This window comes from Rhinichthys klamathensis, unplaced genomic scaffold (assembly GCF_029890125.1).
Source record: "Rhinichthys klamathensis goyatoka isolate OS25496 unplaced genomic scaffold, OSU_Roscu_1.1 h1tg000486l_1, whole genome shotgun sequence".
In the NCBI taxonomy this organism is placed as follows: Eukaryota; Metazoa; Chordata; class Actinopteri; order Cypriniformes; family Leuciscidae; genus Rhinichthys; species Rhinichthys klamathensis.
The window spans coordinates 543725-562041 of NW_026606973.1; the positions used below are offsets into that span (position 1 = coordinate 543725).

Below are 18317 nucleotides of genomic sequence, written 5' to 3' on the forward strand. Positions count from 1 at the left end.
GAAATACTACAACTCCACACATAACTGGAGCTGAATTGGAAAGAGAGTTCACACAGTCCTAAACACTTTTCTTAACTATTGCTGCATGAGCTGTGGATGTCAAAAGCAGCAGACAGATACAGTGAAATATTTGTGATTTGCATGTCACTTGGAAAAATAAATATGTTGTCAGGATATATAAAGTTAATGTTGAAGGGCCGTCAGTGGAGAAATACATTTGAGTATTAGTATTATCAAAATTGCTCTCTGAGATGATGATATAATGTAGATGATATATTGTCATTGTTTTGTCAGCCATGGCATCCTCCAGTGGTCCATCACTAAATGAGGAGCTCCAGTGCTCCATCTGTCTGGAAGTGTTCACTGATCCAGTCACCACTCCATGTGGACACAACTTCTGCAGAACCTGCTTGATCAAGAGCTGGACGAACACACAGACCTGCTTCTGTCCACTCTGTAACGAAAATTTCAGCAAAACACCTGATCTCAAGATTAATACAACATTCAGAGAAGTTGTGCAACACTTTAAGGAGAAGCTCAATCTAGGAGGATCTGAGGTGTTCTGTGACTTCTGTGATGATAGAAAGCAGAAAGCTGTGAAGACCTGCCTGACGTGTCCAGGCTCTTACTGTGACTCTCATCTGAAGCCTCATCTCAGTGTCCCAAGTCTAAAGAAACACACACTGATCAATGCTGTGGAAAATCTGGAGGATTATATATGCCAGAAACACAAGAGACCTCTGGAGATGTTCTGTAGAGATCATCAGACGTGTATTTGTATGTCCTGCTGCACTGAAGGAGAACACAGGACTCACACGATTGTTCCTATAGAGGAGGAGAGTCGAAATAAGAAGGTGAGAGTTACAAACAAAGCACTTTAAACATGCTGTGAAATGCAGATGTCTTTCCTGTGTCTTGACATGTTGAAGAACCTGTCCCCTTTTTTCCTTTTAAACAGACAAATCCAATAGTCTTTCATTACATCTGATAAAAGATGATTTTGATACCCTTAAAAACTGTCAGATGGACTAAAAGATTCAAAACTATCATTTTGAATTCAAATGGTCTTTAAATGGTTTAAAAAGAGAGATTCAAATAAGATCATCAGAAGATGGGAAGCTATATTCAGTGATAAATGTGTCTATGTTTTTCTCTGTATGTAGAATCAGCTGGTTCAGACACAGACAGACGTTCATCAGATGATCCAGGACAGAATGAAGAAGATTCAAGAGATCCAGCACTCAGTAGAGCTGAGAAAGGTTTGTGCTTCGATCAACCCGAGTTCATATCCTGACTCATGGTGTCCGATCCCCCTTTCACTTTCTGTTCACTCTCTAACTATCCTAGCTAAAAAATACCTTCAAAAAATTATATGCATCATAATATTTAAATCTAATTCATAAAGGCATTGAATTAAATTGTGAGTGATACAATCATCTAGTAACCCTCATGTGTAATGCTTAGTTTGATAGAATATGAAGACAACGATTCAAAAACATAAGATTTAATATAATACTCTGAATAAAAAGCCAATATGCGAGAGTGTGCTGCGCACAAATAATAACCGACAAATGAACAGAACCAAGGAAGAAACTTAAATATACAGAGATGATTAACTAAAAGATGAACCGCTGTGATGATTAGGGCTGGTCCGAATACCATTTTTTTGAGCGTCGAAGCTTCGGTAGTAATGAACATCGAATATTCGAAGCTTCGGAGAGAGGGGGCTGAACATATTCTTCTCACTAGGCTAATAAAGGCAGAAATCTCTGTGTCTGTCTGTTTGCATTTTGATTATTTCGAGAACCGTTCATCCAACCGACTTCACAAGGGAGTGCAGGACACGCGAGACGCGACACATTCAGAATTAATAAACTTTTAGCAAGCTACAGAACAGCGCGAGTGGGAAGCAGCGCACCTCACGCGGGCAGGGTTTATGCTCCGAGAACGCACACACACAGGTCTGTTAAATTAAGCAATACTTTTAAGGTAGTCTAATATTTTTCTGACTAACAAATTACTGACACAGTAAAGGGTAGATTTAAATAAGGAAAAACGAAATTTAAATAAAGAAAATTTTTAATTTAAAAAAGGAAAAACGAAATTTAAATAAAGAAAAAACGAAATTTAAATAAAGAAAAACAAACTTAAATAAAGAAAAAACGAAATTTAAATAAAGAAAAACGAAACTTAAATAAAGAAAAAACGAAATTGAAATAAAGAAAAAAAAACTAAATTTAAATTAAAAAAAACGAAATTAAGTTAAATTAAAAACGAGATTAATTTAGATTGATAATAACGGGTAAAAGGCTAATACATTTTGTTCTATTCTATTTTCCACAATGTCAAAGCAACGCAGCTTAACCAAAAACACAAGCTCATAGGCATGCACTTTGGTCCATACAAACTCCGCTGTTCTGCGCTCTAGCCAGAGAACACTCCCGTTGCAGTTAGGCGTCGGTTCTATTTCTAGCATGCACGCATTTTCCGCGTGGCTCGAGCCGCGCGTTTCACACAGGCAGTGTGCAAACTCCAACCTGTTAACATGGGAGCTGAAATAAAAACGTACATGACACTCACGCCATGCAGCCAGTGTGTCGCCAGCCTTATTCAAGAACCGTTTCGCGGGGTGTGCAAAAAAAAAAAAAAAAAAAAACCCTGAATATTCGAATGTCAAATTTTCAAATCGAATACCAACCCACCGAACGAATATTCTGGTCCAGCCCTAGTGATGATTAGTTAATGTCCAACTGATGAGTGGCGGAAAATAAAGTTTAATACAATACATGCAAATGAGAACAAGGAACACGTGTGAAAGCAATGAAAGCAAACTGAGAATCCATGACAACAGAAACTAACAGAACTTAACGGTGACATCATGTTGCTCCAAACACACATGATGTTTTTTTCCCATAGAGCACAAATCTGTTGTATGGAGTTATATAGGAGTGCTTCAACAGCTGGTCCTCAAGAGCAGCATGCAAAACATTTTAAGTGACATAAGGTTAATTAAAGATGATAGAGTTTTCATTTTGGGGTGAACTATCCCGTAAATAATATGTGAATATGCAATAGATTAACAAACATAACTGTTCTCATTCATCAGAGAAACAAAGAGGAAGAGAAATCCTCCAGTGTTGAGCTCTTCACTGATCTGATCCGCTCCATTGAGAGATGTCAGTCTGATCTGATGAAGATGATGGAGGAACAGCAGAAAGCAGCAGAGAAACAGGCTGAAGATCTCATTAAAGAGATACATCAGGAAATCACTGAGCTGAAGAGGAGAAACACTGAGCTGGAGCAGCTCTCACACACTGAAGATCATCTCCATCTCATACAGGTCTGTCAACATCTGTCTCAGTCAATATGTACATCATGTCTTTAAAGGTCCCGTTCTTCAGGTTTTTTTTGAAGCTTTGATTGTGTTTACAGTGTGCAATATAACATGTGTTCATGTTTCGCGTGTAAAAAAACACAGTATTTTTCACACAATTTACTTATCTGTATACCGCTGTTTTCACTGTCCAAAAAACGGCCCGATAACTTCCTTGTTCTATGAAGTCCCTCCTTCAGAAATACGTAACGCGTTCTGATTGTGCCAGCGGTTCCTGTGTTGTGATTGGACAGCAGCTTATCGCACGTTGCCCGGAAAGGTCACGCCTCTTACCATAAATTGGAGATGCATGCGCAGCTGAAGTGCTTCTTCTCCGTGGGAGCGCAACAAGACCACGCCCCCTTTTTGTGTATTCCTGTGGGCGGAGATTAGTCAAAAAACTGTTCCAGTTACGTCATTAAAAAAGGAAGTAGAGGGATGTAGTCCAAACCGGCCGTTCGCTGTAGGCTTTGAAAGGGGACTTCTGTTAAATAAAATATATCGCTAGGCATTGAACTTTGAGCTTTATAATTTTACAGGTATTATGTATGCTCTAACAGCAACATTACACACTAACTAAAGTTTGAAAAATGGAAATCGCAAAGAACGGGACCTTTAAGATCCATCAAATTGACCCAACGCCGGTGTCCAGTGGTGTGTCTGAAGGTCTCCTGTGTGTTCTGTATTTTCAGTGCTTTAAGTGAATTAATTTCAATTACACTTTTATCTGACTCAATTTTATCTTGACCTTAAATTTATGTTGGAATGCCAATGGATTATTGGTAACTTATATTTATCTAGATATTATATTATTCTGTTTAACTCTTTACTTTAGATTGTACTTGTTCATTTGGATTCCAATGTTGCTCAGAGGCTCACGCCGGCCGTTAATGTGAATCTCACGGTCACAAACTCGCCAGTCTGATTATTAGTCAGAGCAGAGGTTATGACTAATAATATTTAATAGGCCGTCCATGCTTGCCATTATTTAAAAAGTAAATCCGTTTGGCTATATAACAACTTAGTTAAAGCTCAAACAATAACCAGAGGTTATGGCTAATACTATAAAGTAATGCCACCTCATGCTTGCTATTATTTAAATTGCATTTTTGTCTAGCCTCCTATAGTGAATGCAACTATATAACAACTTAACTAAAATCAAGCAGTTCTTCAGACATCTCGCCTGATGTGCTTCATGCTCAGTCTAACCTGAGATCTAGTAAAACTCAAGCCTGGACACAGATTAGCAGAAACATGGATATAACATAATCTACTAGATTCAATAATCTCAGGTAAATCAGGTAAATCTATAATGCCAATTACATAATTATGTCGAAGATAATCAATACAAAACAAAATGCTCAGAAATAAACAGTAAAATATGCATACCTGAGATCTGAAAGATACATAATGCTGAGTGTCTGGAAGAGCTTCAACATTACGAGCTGATCAGATACAGAATCACCCTGAGCCTTTTACAAAATTTCTTTAAATACTCAGAACAAGACAAAACATCCTCCAAATGGAGGCACAAACTAACGATTGGAATTTGCATTAATCAAGATCCCAGACTTGGGTAGTTTAGACCTTATTGAGGACAGAAGGTCATTTGCATGAAAGACCCTGGTAAAGGCTCTCCCTCCACAGTAAGCAAAGTGTAACAGCTTTCCATTAAGCCGTTGTGGTATTGGTAATAGGAATGAGCAGAAAATGAACGTGTATAAACTCGATGAACACAGATGTAAGATGCAAACAATGTCTTAAATTTCTTGTGCTCTAATTGATCAACGTTCCTTCCGATTAGCTTCTTGTGTGTCTCATTCTTTGTAGTTCAAAGCATACTAATGTTAAATCCATACCTTGCAGATACAGCGCATGAACATTGTCCATATGTCCTTGAACATCACTCTTTATCAGTGAAGCATGGTTAAACACCATTAAACTCAATCCAACACATAACAATCTTATAGGCACGGTCAGCATGGTATTCCACGTAGTACATGGCTTAACACGGTCAAAAAACGGTGTGCTTCCCAACTACCAATACACCTGTTGTCTAATTACCCCTGTGCAACTAATATACAAATGTCAGAGCGCCCCCAATGGACAAATATATAATAATTGCATTAAAATGGCTCCAACACAAAGTATTTCTAAACTCTCTAACTTCTCTGGACATGAGACCATTGCACCAATCACACTGAGACATTTACCAAACAATGCTGTCAATTCACTTGCATTGACAGAACATTGTATTTTTCATGTAATCATTCTGATTGAACTGAGTGAAAGGAAGAAAACAACGAAAACCCTGTATAAAAACATTGAATTTACTGCTTTAAAAATAATGATCATATTTAACAGTGTTCTCTCTCTCCTGCTGTAGATGTGCTCATCCCTGCACACTCGTCCACACACCAAGAACTGGACTGAGATCAGGATTGACTCTGGTGTGAATGTGAACTCTCTGTTCATAGCTCTGACTGAACTGAAGAAAACTCTCAATGAAACACTCAGTCAAACTGGTATGTGAATCTCAGATGCAGTGTATAGATTTTTGTTATTACCTTAGAAATTACAATTTTCAAGGAATATTATGGGTTGAATAAAAAGTTGATGATCACCACAATTATTTTATCTCAGTCTGCAAAAGATCACACTGTTTGAAAAATATAATCATAACTTAGCATTAGACTGTTATGATAAAATCACTAACTAAACGTACTCTATGTAAAGTTTAGGGTTAGGGTTAAACCCTAAACCAAACTTATCTGATGCCATAACCAGTTATTGCAATATTAATTTAACTTACTTTAGAGATATGTAAGTGATATGATGTAACTATGATGTAACTATTCATGAAGAAACACTAAGACACATCACTGTAAAATTTGTTACATGCTATTTTAAAAAAATGACGGTAAAAATATTACGCTTGATATTTTTGAGTAGTTTTTAAGGCTTGATTTCTTTAATTAAATCTACCTGAATAAATAATGTAAAATCTCCTAAATTATTTAATATATATGACACAATGAATGTAATATTTTCTTTGTGAGATGTGCTTTTTTAATTTAAGTTGACTCTCAAAAGTGTGTGATTTTTAGTGAACGGAAATGACGTGTTTGAATTGGACTTGTGTTGTATTTGACAGTGAGTCTGGTTTCTCCAAAGGCTTTTCTCTCTCCATTCTGTCACTGATGGAGTTTTGGTTCATCGCCACTGTCGCCTTTGGCTTTTGGCTTGCTTAGTTGGGGACATTTAATTATTAATTAAATATAACATTTAATATTCAACAATATTATTGATCTCCTGCATTGACACCATTATATGAGAACTGAACTGAGCTGGACGATGACATCACGGTTTTCTCCAGAGCGGCTCGATATAAATTAACTAAATTAATAACTTTTTACAACAAAAATGAACCATTTCTGAACGTTACTTAAGCTGGACTGTGACGCTATTTTCTTCTAGAAACAAACTTTGTTGCATTATTTGACCCATTTCCGTAAAACTTCAGTATCTTTTCTTAAAGAAAATAACGGTGACGTTTCCACGCAACGAACGCGTTGTTTCATAGCAGTGACCGCGCAATGATATGGCAGCTTTATCAATGGCTTGCTTTCTCGATAGAGAGCTGTCATCTGCTCATGTGAACACCAGTGGCTGTCCTGAGGAGAGCTCAAACACGGACTGCTCAAAAATCTGTAGATGAGAGCTATATGGGACCGAGCGCGAGCGGAATCCAGTGAAAGATGGTAAGAGTGCAGCGAGTATGTGAGAGCTGTGAGGACGCGAAATGACGCCGCACAACGCCTCATTAATTCGCGCATGTAGTCATTTAATGTTTATATGTTTTAAAGCACTGAATCTATATAGAATCGCAAATTATTCGATTCTTAGCATTTTAAATCGAATATTGACCGAAATAAACGATTCACGATTCGAAATACATGTTTCAAGATCGATATGCATCGTCAGGATTTGTAATCGATGCATCGAGAAAACGAATGAATCGTTACACCCCTAATATTTACTCTCCATTTCCAGCCATGTGCAAAGTTTAGTTTATTTCTTTATTTGATCAGGGACAATGCACAAAAAAAAAGTTAGTCTAAAAAAGAAGAGATGTCATGTGCCAGGTTATAGCAAAAAATGCTAAATGCTGTCCCTGGACAGGTTGATGTTATACTTACAAAAATTAATAAAATGTATACAAACTAAATAAGCACTAAATAATATAGTGTCTCTAAATAAAACTCACTGTTAACCTGAAATTACTGCTATAAATAATTCATCATTATATTGTCATCTGTGTCCACAGGGTTGAAGTTTGTGCAGAAGTTTGCAGGTACAGTGTGACTGACACCATTTTCTTCAATACACTTACAATACATTGTTTATAATCTGTATTATATACTGTATCTGAAAATGTTTGTTCTGAAGTTGATAATGTCTGATCTCTCTCAGTGGATGTGACTCTGGATCCTGATACAGCGTATCCACATCTCCTCCTGTCTGATGATGGAAAACAAGTCAGTCGTGGAGACATTAAGCAGGACGTCCCAAAAAACCCAAACAGATTTGATGTGGGTTGTGTTCTGGCAAAGCAGGGATTCAGTTCAGGGAGATTTTACTATGAGGTGCAGGTGAAGGGAAAGACTGTGTGGACTTTAGGAGTGATCAGAGAATCCATTAACAGGAAGAAGTCAATCAGACTGAGACCTAAGAATGGAGTCTGGACTGTGGCTCTGAGGAGGGAGAATGAATATGAAGCTTGTGATGATTCACCTGTCTCTTTATCTCTGAGAGTGAAACCTGAGAAGGTTGGTGTGTTTGTGGATTATGAGGAGGGTCTGGTCTCTTTTTATGACGTGGAGTCCAGATCTCATCTCTACTCTTTCACTGCTCAGACTTTCCCTGAGAAACTCTATCCATTTTTCAGCCCATGCGATAATGATGAAGGTAAAAACTCAAACCCACTGATCATCACTCCTGTCAGATGAAACGAACAAAATAACATAAAATCTCAAAAGATTAACTATGGATGTGCTGTTTTGAGAATATGTAAATAAAAACCAAAAAAGAATTTGCACTAACCACAATCAATAAGTTTTAACTTACAACTATTAAGAAAATAAATATGTGATACAAGCTCAAAAAAATAAATGTATATTCAGGCCCTTAAAAATCAACTATAATGAAATATTTGTGTGTTATATACGTGTAAAGGGCTAATTTGTTACACATCTATATATTTCTTTTGTCTTACATTAATACTTTTCTTTTCAAATCTACTATGAAATTTTACATAATATGCTTTCATGTTATATGGTGAAATTCTACAAAATTATAAATTTACAAACTTACTTTCCAGAGTTTCTACCAAACTTTCTGAAGCCGTTTTCTCTCTCTTCTCTCCAGCTGTTAACACTCAATTACTGGTGAAATGTTGAGGTTCTTGGTTCATGTGAATAAAAACAAGAGTTCAATTCTATAACTGATATAGAGCGGGGCACAACCCAACACTTTCTGACTTTCTCAGTTTGTGTAAATCCACTTGGGGTTCAGACAATTAATTTTTTTATTTTAATTTAGACACGTCTAGTACAATTATGTGGTTTTGTTTCATTAATACAGTGTATATATTTTTTCTTGATTTACCACGAAAGAATGGAAGTGAAATGTGACAACATGCCCCATTGTAACATGACCATATGACAGATTAAAATGTTTTCTGATCTAATAAAAAAAATTTACAAGACAAACTCAAATATTTTGTCAATAAAATACAATTATTAATTTTTTCAAATAAAGTAATGGCTTTTTAAAATAATTAAAAATAAACTTTGACAACAAACAAAATTTTGACAATTTCTTTTTCAAAGAAAACATTTTTGTTTTGTTTTATAATAGATTTGAATTATTTGATTTGCATTGAGAGATGATCTTATGGAAAGTACCCCATGCCGACTAGCACTGCCGTCTTTACTTTCGTTTATGTAGGCTATTTGTTTCATTTTGTTATTAAATGTTTTGATTGTTCGCCGGTTCCCGCCTCCTTCTTCCCATAACACCTAACCTTGTTACAATGTATTACACATATTATGGTAGCCCTGTTTGTGCTAAATATAGTGTAATGACACCTTTGCCATTAATATGTTTATAAGCAACTGAAAAAAGCACAGATGTCAGGGCATGTCAAAACATCTCAAGGACCCCAAAAACACCGTAGACCCCAGAGGGATAATAACAGATATAAGATTAAAATAATATCAGATGTGTCTAATTTTAAATAAACACAAAAAACAATTAAATAAAATTAATAAAATACTGCTCACATTACTTCACAATTGCTAGATTGACCATATTGTTAATGTGATAAATAAACGAGTTTACACAATAAAATTTATATACACATAAAGAACAGATTTATTAACATACTTGTTTTAAATGCTTATAAATGAGCAGAAATACCGTAGTAAAACCCTGCTGTCATCAGAAACACACAACAGGACTAACATGTCAGGTCACGTCTCCTCATCAATAAAAGGAAAAACAAAGAGAAATGCATCGTGCATAAAGAAAATTTATCTTATTTTAGGACTATTACTGTAATCCAAAACATAGTTTGGAGACACGAGATGGCACAGATCTGTTTCCCAATGTCCCATAAAGTATAAAATATATTTACCCAGAATACAACTTTAACAAATTTAAAATACAGTATGAATGTAGTTAATTGAACCTGAATTATTTTCACTTGGAAATTAAGTATATGGAATACCAGTAATGACCAATGAATGTGTTTTTGAAAAAAGCTGTAGCTAGAATTATGTTATTTAGAAATAGCACTCAATAAAAACTAGAATCTGAGATCTTAAACTCATACCTGAACAAACTGAATCTGAAATATCTTCATTAAAATGTTAATTAAATCTGTTTTTATGAATGATGTGTGTGTGTGTGTGTGTGTGTGTGTGTGTGTGTGTGTGTGTGTGTGTGTGTGTGTGTGTGTGTGTGTGTGTGTGTGTGTGTGTGTGAGCACTGACCAAATCTGACTGGGTTGATGGTTATCAGATCCGTTTTCAGTCCAACATCACTGTCATTAACCGCTGCCGAATTAAACCTGCAAGAGAGAAAACGTAATATTGAAAGGAAGGATGAGTGAAAACGTACTCCGTTACTAACGTAACCTCGGTTCTAGAAGAGGGAACGAGTACTGCGTAATATCTTACGCTAGGGGAAAACCTCTTTTCCACGAGATATTGAAGCCAAAAATTATCCTTAATTTTGAATTAATGTAAAACGCTGTGCAGCAGCATGCAGACATAGGCAGGACGGCTCGCGCGCCCATTGGCTGCCCTGCTGCAACAGCAGCCTATCGAGAGAGGCGCTGCGTGACACCATATCCAATGGGGGCATTTCGCGCCCATTTCGTCACGTCCCGCCAGAAAAGGCGTGGTCTCGCCCTATAAATATAGCTCAATAAGGCTGGTACACTGGTTTTCATCGCCGAAGCGAACCAGAGCTGTGTACTGTATGCACGGCAAGATACGCAGTACTCGTTCCCTCTCTAGAGAGAACCGAGGTTACGTTAGTAACCGAGTACGTTCTCTTACGAGAGGTTCTCTCGTACTGCGTAATATCTTACGCTAGGGGAACACAGTGTAAAACGCCGTGCGTACAGGGATCCAACACTAAAGTCCCAAGGGCAGAAGCCCGGGGCTCATGTAGTGCATAATCACCATAGACTCACAGAGAGTCGGAGAAGAGAGGCTGCAAGCATCATTCCCCATGAAATAGCATCCTACAGGAGCTAGTTATGTTAACAGTGTTTCACACAGACAGGGTGAACGTGTTCAGCCTGAACTGGGTAACAGTACGGGTTACTCAACACCCATGGAGCTGTTTTATCGCTTAGTGAGCGATGCACTAGCAAAACTCAGCATCTGGGCCGGTACAGCGGGGCAGATTAGCACTGAATTCCATACCGACAGAAGCTTGGCTTGTAAGGCGGGAACCTCTAGGTTATAAAATCTTATAAATGTAGACGGCGAGGCCCAGCCCGCGGCCGTACAGATATCTTGCAAGGTAACCCCACTATACCACGCCCACGACAAGGCCACGCCTCTCGCGGAGTGCGCTCTGACACCCAAAGGACACTGCAGGTCCTTAGAAGTGTAAGCCAGTGCTATGGCATCGACTATCCATCTGGATAGGCTCTGTTTTGATGCGGCCAGTCCCCTGGAGCGTCCGCCAAACAAAACGAAGAGCTGCTCGGTCTGTCTGAAGCGGGACACATAAGCTCTCAGTGCCCTGACAGGGCAAAGGAGACTCGCATCCTCCTCCAGGGAAATAACCTGGGCCCTGAACGGTGTGTTGAGGGATTTGGGCACGTACCCGTGCCTTGGTTTGAGTATGACTTTTGAGTCATTAGGCCCAAACTCCATACATGACGCGCTTACTGAAAGCGCTTGTAAGTCCCCTATGCGCTTCACTGAAGCGAGAGCCAAAAGAAACACCGTTTTGAAAGACAGATGCTTCATGTCTGACAAATGTATTGGCTCGAACGGGGCACCTTTCATGGCTTCCAAAACCGTAGAAAGGTCCCACACCGGAACTGAAGGAGGTCTGGGAGGGTCCAGGAGCTTCTGAGAGCCGGAGACGGTGGGAACAAACCTCTCATCAGTGTAAGTGTAGCACACGTGTCAAATAATATTGCACTTGTTACTAATATTAACCATGGGCCAGTAGGTTTGACTATGGAGGTGTAATAAGGACAACACTGTTTAAATAATAAAGTAAATCTTTATATTTAAATGAATGATTGGAGTAATTGTTGATAAGTTAAAAATCAAGCTCGTCGCGACGGCCGACCCCAGGGGGTTACATACCTGCCAACCTAGAAGAAATTTTATGAGTACAACCATAAAATATATGTATAATAACCATACATACCCCCCCCCCCCCACCATATCTTTTGTCCATGTAAATTTGCATCCATTCGTTTTTCATTTTTTAACCCGTAATTGCAAAACGAAAAATGAACGGTTGTTGTATTTTTAAAATGCAAAGTTGAACACCAACATTTGAATTTGAACTGTAGGCTACACACCAAATGCTGCACTAAAAATGCTGTCGTCACCGGCGCGCAATGACTTATGGGGTAGGATCAGGGTAGGATAGGCCGCTAAGGATCCATTTATGTATCCTTCCTTTCACGGGGAAACGAAGGGTGCATTTGGCGTCGCTTTTGAATCAGGGTAGCCTTCGTTGCACCGCAACCGGCCTTCAAATGATGCGGAATTGAATTGGGACAGCCTTCATCTCGCCGCGGTGATGCAATCGGCCTTTAAATGCGGCCTTCGAAGATGCAGCCTTTGAATTGGGACATCCTTCGTCGCGCCGTTGTGACACAATCGGCCTTCAAATGCGGCCAATCGGCCTTCAAATACGGCCTTCGGAGGATGCAGCCTTCACATTGGGACACAGCTAAAGATTCCTAGAATACTACACCTTCAATATAAAATTCAACCCCATAAACATTGATAAATGTTCACAATTATAAAATTGGACAGTTCACTAAATCACATTTAAAAACATAAAAAAAAATGAACAAAATGCAAAAACAACAGTTCAGAAGAAAACAATTCACATAATCAGTTCAAAAGACTCGTTTGAACTGTTCAGTTCAAAAGGTTGAGTTTGAAAAGTTCACTTCAAATTCGTTTGGAAGAATTTGATTCAAAAGATTTGATTCACTGATCCAGTTCAGAGAATTCAAAGTTCCTTAGAATCGTGAAAATTCTAAAAATCGTGATTCTATAGTTCCACAGAATATCTGTTTGCGCAGGGAAACAAAATACTATGAGCAGAGCAGTCTTTCCAAAACAAAGCTCAGTCCAGGTTAGAAAAAAAAAAACTAGCAGGCAATCAGAACTTTCCTACCAATTCCACAGGTGTTGGTTTAACTCAAATCTCGCATCAATCAACGTTCATCTCGCTGGGAAGGGTCGCCATCTTAGATCGTAACGCTGAAATGAACGCAGTTCCAGGGTAGGATAAAGACCTGCATGTGCAACAGGCAGCATTTAGTTCACAGCACACATTAAATTCACAGCTTTTAGTTTAACAGTAATAGTAGCACTTTTTATCCTGTTTAACATATAACAGCTACATTTCCATCGTAATTCGACAGCTTAGATAACATTATGCAACTTAAACATAAAATCACTCGCTCAATATGATCAACAACAAAATATGAACATTACAAACTCATACACATTACCATTACATCACTTTTTGCTCATTAAACATCAGATCGTATCAGCATTTCATACTGACAAAGAAATACCTTTTCACTCTCTCAAATTAACACATCAGTACACAATCACATTTATGAAAGTTTACAAAATTAAAAATGTGTACTCACCAAATCCAAGGAAAATAGATCATATACGTAAATGTCTCCTTTTCGATCCTCTCTGACGATCTTAACTTTTACACAAAGTTATTCTGCTGCTCGTCACGCAAAGGAAAGAAAATGGCTTCCCCCATACAGCAACTCAACAGGGAGGGACTTCAACATAAACCCCCGTAATTGGACAATCATAAAAATGTCAATCATCACACTGACATGCATTTCTTTTTGATTAGATTTTTTTTTTTACACTTTTTACTAATTCTGGTTATTTTAACAACTCAAATTAATTAATTCCCTTTTATAATTAATTTGTTAAATTATGCAGGGTTACATTAGCGTTGCAAGGTTCTCCACATCACTGACAGACAAAGACCATATCAACTCTCTGGAAGCTTCACTCTTTAAATATCATATTTAATGCAATACAATTTATGTTTTGAAGCATACAGTGCATGAACACGTCACAGCTGAAATTAAACTGCTGTTAAACACTGAATGTCTTACCCATTCACTGTTCTCCAGCTTTACAGTCTGAACCCATAGACTCTGTGCAGGTTTGATCGGTGGATCCATGACTGTCACACACACACACACACACACACACACACACACACACACTCTCTCCTGAGCATCAGTAAAGTGAGTCCTGTGTGTCTCTGGATCTGTGTGTGTTCAGAGAGTTGATCTCTGACGCTCCACTGAATCCTGTCCATCAGTCACACACACTCAAACCTCTTCCAGCTCCTGAGGAACACAGAATCACAGCGACTTTTAATTTATATAACAACTGTTCCTCTGAGGGACACTATTTTAAAGATTAATAAACTGTTGGCAGACTGGATGTATGAAAACTAATAAACAACATTTTTTATATGACATAAAACACGCATGAATAATAGGCCTATTCAGTTAAAAGTGAGAAGTCTTGTAAACTGGTATAACTTGTGCATTTCCCCTTCAAAAACCTGAAATTCAAATCAACCTTGTCCATAAAACCAACAAAACAAGATCATTTTATGATTAGAGTTGACACAATACAACTCCAGACATAATTGGATCTGAAAGAGTTTTTCAAGCACTTTGAATTGGAAAAAGAGTTTTCCAAACACCTTTCTTAACTATTGTTTTCTTACTGTTATAGTTGTCTTCAGCCATTTTGGTGTGTTAAATTTGAGTCCGGTTTGGACTTCCCATTTTTATGATTAAATTTACATTGTAAAAAACAAGGTTATGTTCCATATTATGGTGTTCAGCAATTTTAACATAGTATTGTCATTATATCAGATAGATGTAGATGGAACAAAATAAAACCATTATATCAAGTAAATAAGTATAATACTTGATGACACTCTTGTCCCAAAAAGTATTGCTATATATCACAAATATGTTGTCCCACGGTGAGTCATTTTCCCCTGTTGACCAAAATGTGAGGGTTCCCTCACAAATCCCAATTTAACCACTGTACATACAGTATATTATTTGTAGTTTGTGTGTGGGAATTATTATGACTTGTATTTTATAAGGTGTTTTAATGAGTGTTTATTGCAGGGAATTAAGCTGCATTTTCTAAATTCTGATTGGCAGTTGAGAGTTTGAGAGTTACCATGACGACTGTGGCGCATCCTCAAACACAGAGCAGAACTTCAAAAACACTCTTGTTTATCTCACTCATTTAGTGCTAAAGGTTAGTAAAATCATCACATTTCAGTGGAAAAAAACTGTTACTCAAATGCTTTAATGTCTAACTATTGCATTTCAAGTAGATGTTCAGTTTATTAATAATTTTTGTATACTTATGTCATAGAGAAGTCTGATAGTGTATCGTTTAACTTACCTGTGATCAGTCTGCTGTGTGAAAGAGTCTGAAACGTTTATTTATATGTAAATTTATGTATGGTAACACTTTAGTCACACTTAAGTCCAAATCTCACTGTTAACTAATTGCTTATTAGCATGCCTATTACTAGGATATTGGCTGTTTATTAGTAGCTTACTTATTAAGGACATAATAATGCCTTATTCTGCATGACTATGTTCTACATCCCATAATTACAACATTACCTTACTAACTATTAATAAGCAGTAATTTGGAGTTTGTTGAGGCGAAAGTCATAGTTAATACCTAGTTAAAAGTGAGAAGTCTTTTAAACTGGTCTAACTTGTGTATTTCCCCTTCAAAAACCTGAAATTCAAATAAATCCTTGTCCATAAAGCCAACAAAACAAGATCATTTTATGTTTGGATTTGACATAATACAACTCCACACATAATTGGATCTGAAAGAGTTTTTCACTTTGAATTGGAAAGAGAGATTTCCAAACACTTTTCTTAACTATTGCTGCATGAGCCGTGGATGTCAGATAAGTTACTGTGAAATGTGTGATTTATGTCACTTGAAGATAAAATATTTTCTCAGCTACTTTTAAAGGGCCGTCAGTGGAGAAATAATACATAAAATCTTTGAGTATAAGTATTATCAAAACTGCTCTCTTGCTTCTCTTCATAGTTTTGTCAGCCATGGCGTCCTCTGCTGATCACAGGACTCACAACACTGATCCTATAGAGGAGGAGAGTCGAGAGAAGAAGGTAAAGAGTTACAAACTAAACACCTTAAACACACTTTGACACATGTTGATGTTGGTGTAGGTCATATTGAAGGGCTCGTAACTTTTATTTCAGCCAGTTTGATTGGACGAGCGGTGCAAGATGAGTCTTGAAATTGTGTTTTGCAGAAAAGCAAAGATTATACATCTTAAATTTGATATGCCAAAAGTTAATTTTTAATTTTGAAGTCATTAAAATTTTTTTTTTTAAATAATTATTCAAATGACTAATATGGAATTAATATGTAAGCTACCTGTGTGTTTCTCTCTATGTCTCATCAGCTGGTTCAGACACAGACAGACGTTCATCAGATGATCCAGGACAGAATGAAGAAGATTCAAGAGATCCAGAACTCAGTAGAGCTGAGAAAAGTGAGTGGAAGTAAACATGCTAAATTAATATTGCATTATAACATTTCAATCTGCTTAATAAAGGTTCTCAGTTAAATAAATTAAAACAACTTTTAAGTGACATGAGGCCAGTAGATGAAGAAGAAATTTCTATTTTTTTTGTAAACATGTAAATACATAATAACCCTTAAGGAAAATAAGGGTAACACTTTATTTTAAGGTGCTTGTAATAAGCAGCAATTAACAGTTAATAAGACACTTATAAGACCTTATAAGATGCATATAAGATGCATATAAGCATTAACTAATGATAATAAATAAATTAAATTAAATAATACATTTCTCAAGTATCAATACATTGCACTTTTAGAACAGCCAAACAAACATAAATGATAACACAAACTCCCAGTCACTTAAAAATCGACCTTTCCAAGAGGGAGTATAGTTTCCCTGATCTCTTCAGGGCCTGGACCTTTAATTAACCCTTATATGAAGTAGTTAATGCTTATATGCATCTTATAAGGTCTTACAAGTGTCTTATTAACTGTTAATTACTGCTTATTACAAGCACCTTAAAATAAAGTGTTACCAAAATGAGTTTATTCAAGTGTGCTATTAGTATATTTATTTTAAACAAAAAAATAAATAAGAAAGTATACTTTCAGTCTACTTTTTATGTACTTAATATAACTAAATATAACTAAAAATTACAAGTAAATGACTTGTACTGACAGAAAAGTATATTTGGCGAATATTTGTACTCAATCTTTTGATCGAGATATACTCACATCTATATTAAAGGTGCCCTAGAATGTTTTTTATTATTATTTTATAATGTTTCCTGGGTTACCCTTATAATGTTAGTATGTTTTTTAGATAAAAAATAATCATAATTTAGAAATAAATGGCATTTTTCCTAGCCTGCTTTTAGCCTCTGATTTGAACACTCTGTTTGAAGGGGCGTGTCTCTGTGGGATTCAGTGTAACCGCGGCCACTGCTGTGATTGGCTGTGGGATTCAGTGTAACCGCGGCCACTGCTGTGATTGGCTGACATGCTTGCATATGAAATAGCTACATATTACATGTGAAACTCTCTCCCGAATACTTTTACTACTGCTATTATACGTTTTTACTATAACAGCTATCGAGATTAACGAATCGTGAGATGTTTTTAAAGTATTTAGATCTATTCCCATCACATAAAATGTTGCCGTGATGAGCATTGAGCAGATGACAGTGTGTTGATCGCGAGAATGAAGATCTTATCATTGCAAAGCAGTTTCTGCACTCTCTCTGCTTTCACCAATGCAAACACGATGATGTAAATACAGTAAGAGCTTCGTTGTGCAGTAACGTGCGTCATTGATTTCATAACGAGTTTGGCAAGTGTCCAGATAAACTCGCGCTGTGTGGAAAGATTGTTCTTTGATCGCTTTCTGTATATAATTTGTTCACAATTTAAATACGATTATTTTCATCCTACTAAAAGAAACGATGTGAAGCTGATATTTTAGTCACTGGCTTGACTTACTGATGCATAAACAGTATTGAACGATTTTG

The 18317-nt window shown here is 36.9% G+C and overlaps 1 protein-coding gene across 1 annotated transcript in view; it reads left to right on the top strand.

The window, feature by feature from the left end:
* The first annotated feature begins 268 nt into the window (after positions 1 to 268).
* The window catches only part of LOC130072340 (E3 ubiquitin-protein ligase TRIM39-like), a 45087-nt gene continuing 27038 nt past the window's right edge, over positions 269 to 18317 (top strand). Inside the window, 8 exon segments of the mRNA XM_056237405.1 lie at positions 269 to 854; positions 1164 to 1259; positions 3107 to 3340; positions 5760 to 5893; positions 7687 to 7727; positions 7847 to 8425; positions 16309 to 16388; positions 16703 to 16777. Of these exon segments, the coding sequence (XP_056093380.1) occupies positions 297 to 854; positions 1164 to 1259; positions 3107 to 3340; positions 5760 to 5893; positions 7687 to 7727; positions 7847 to 8425; positions 16309 to 16388; positions 16703 to 16777 (1797 nt within the window). The 5' untranslated portion in view covers positions 269 to 296.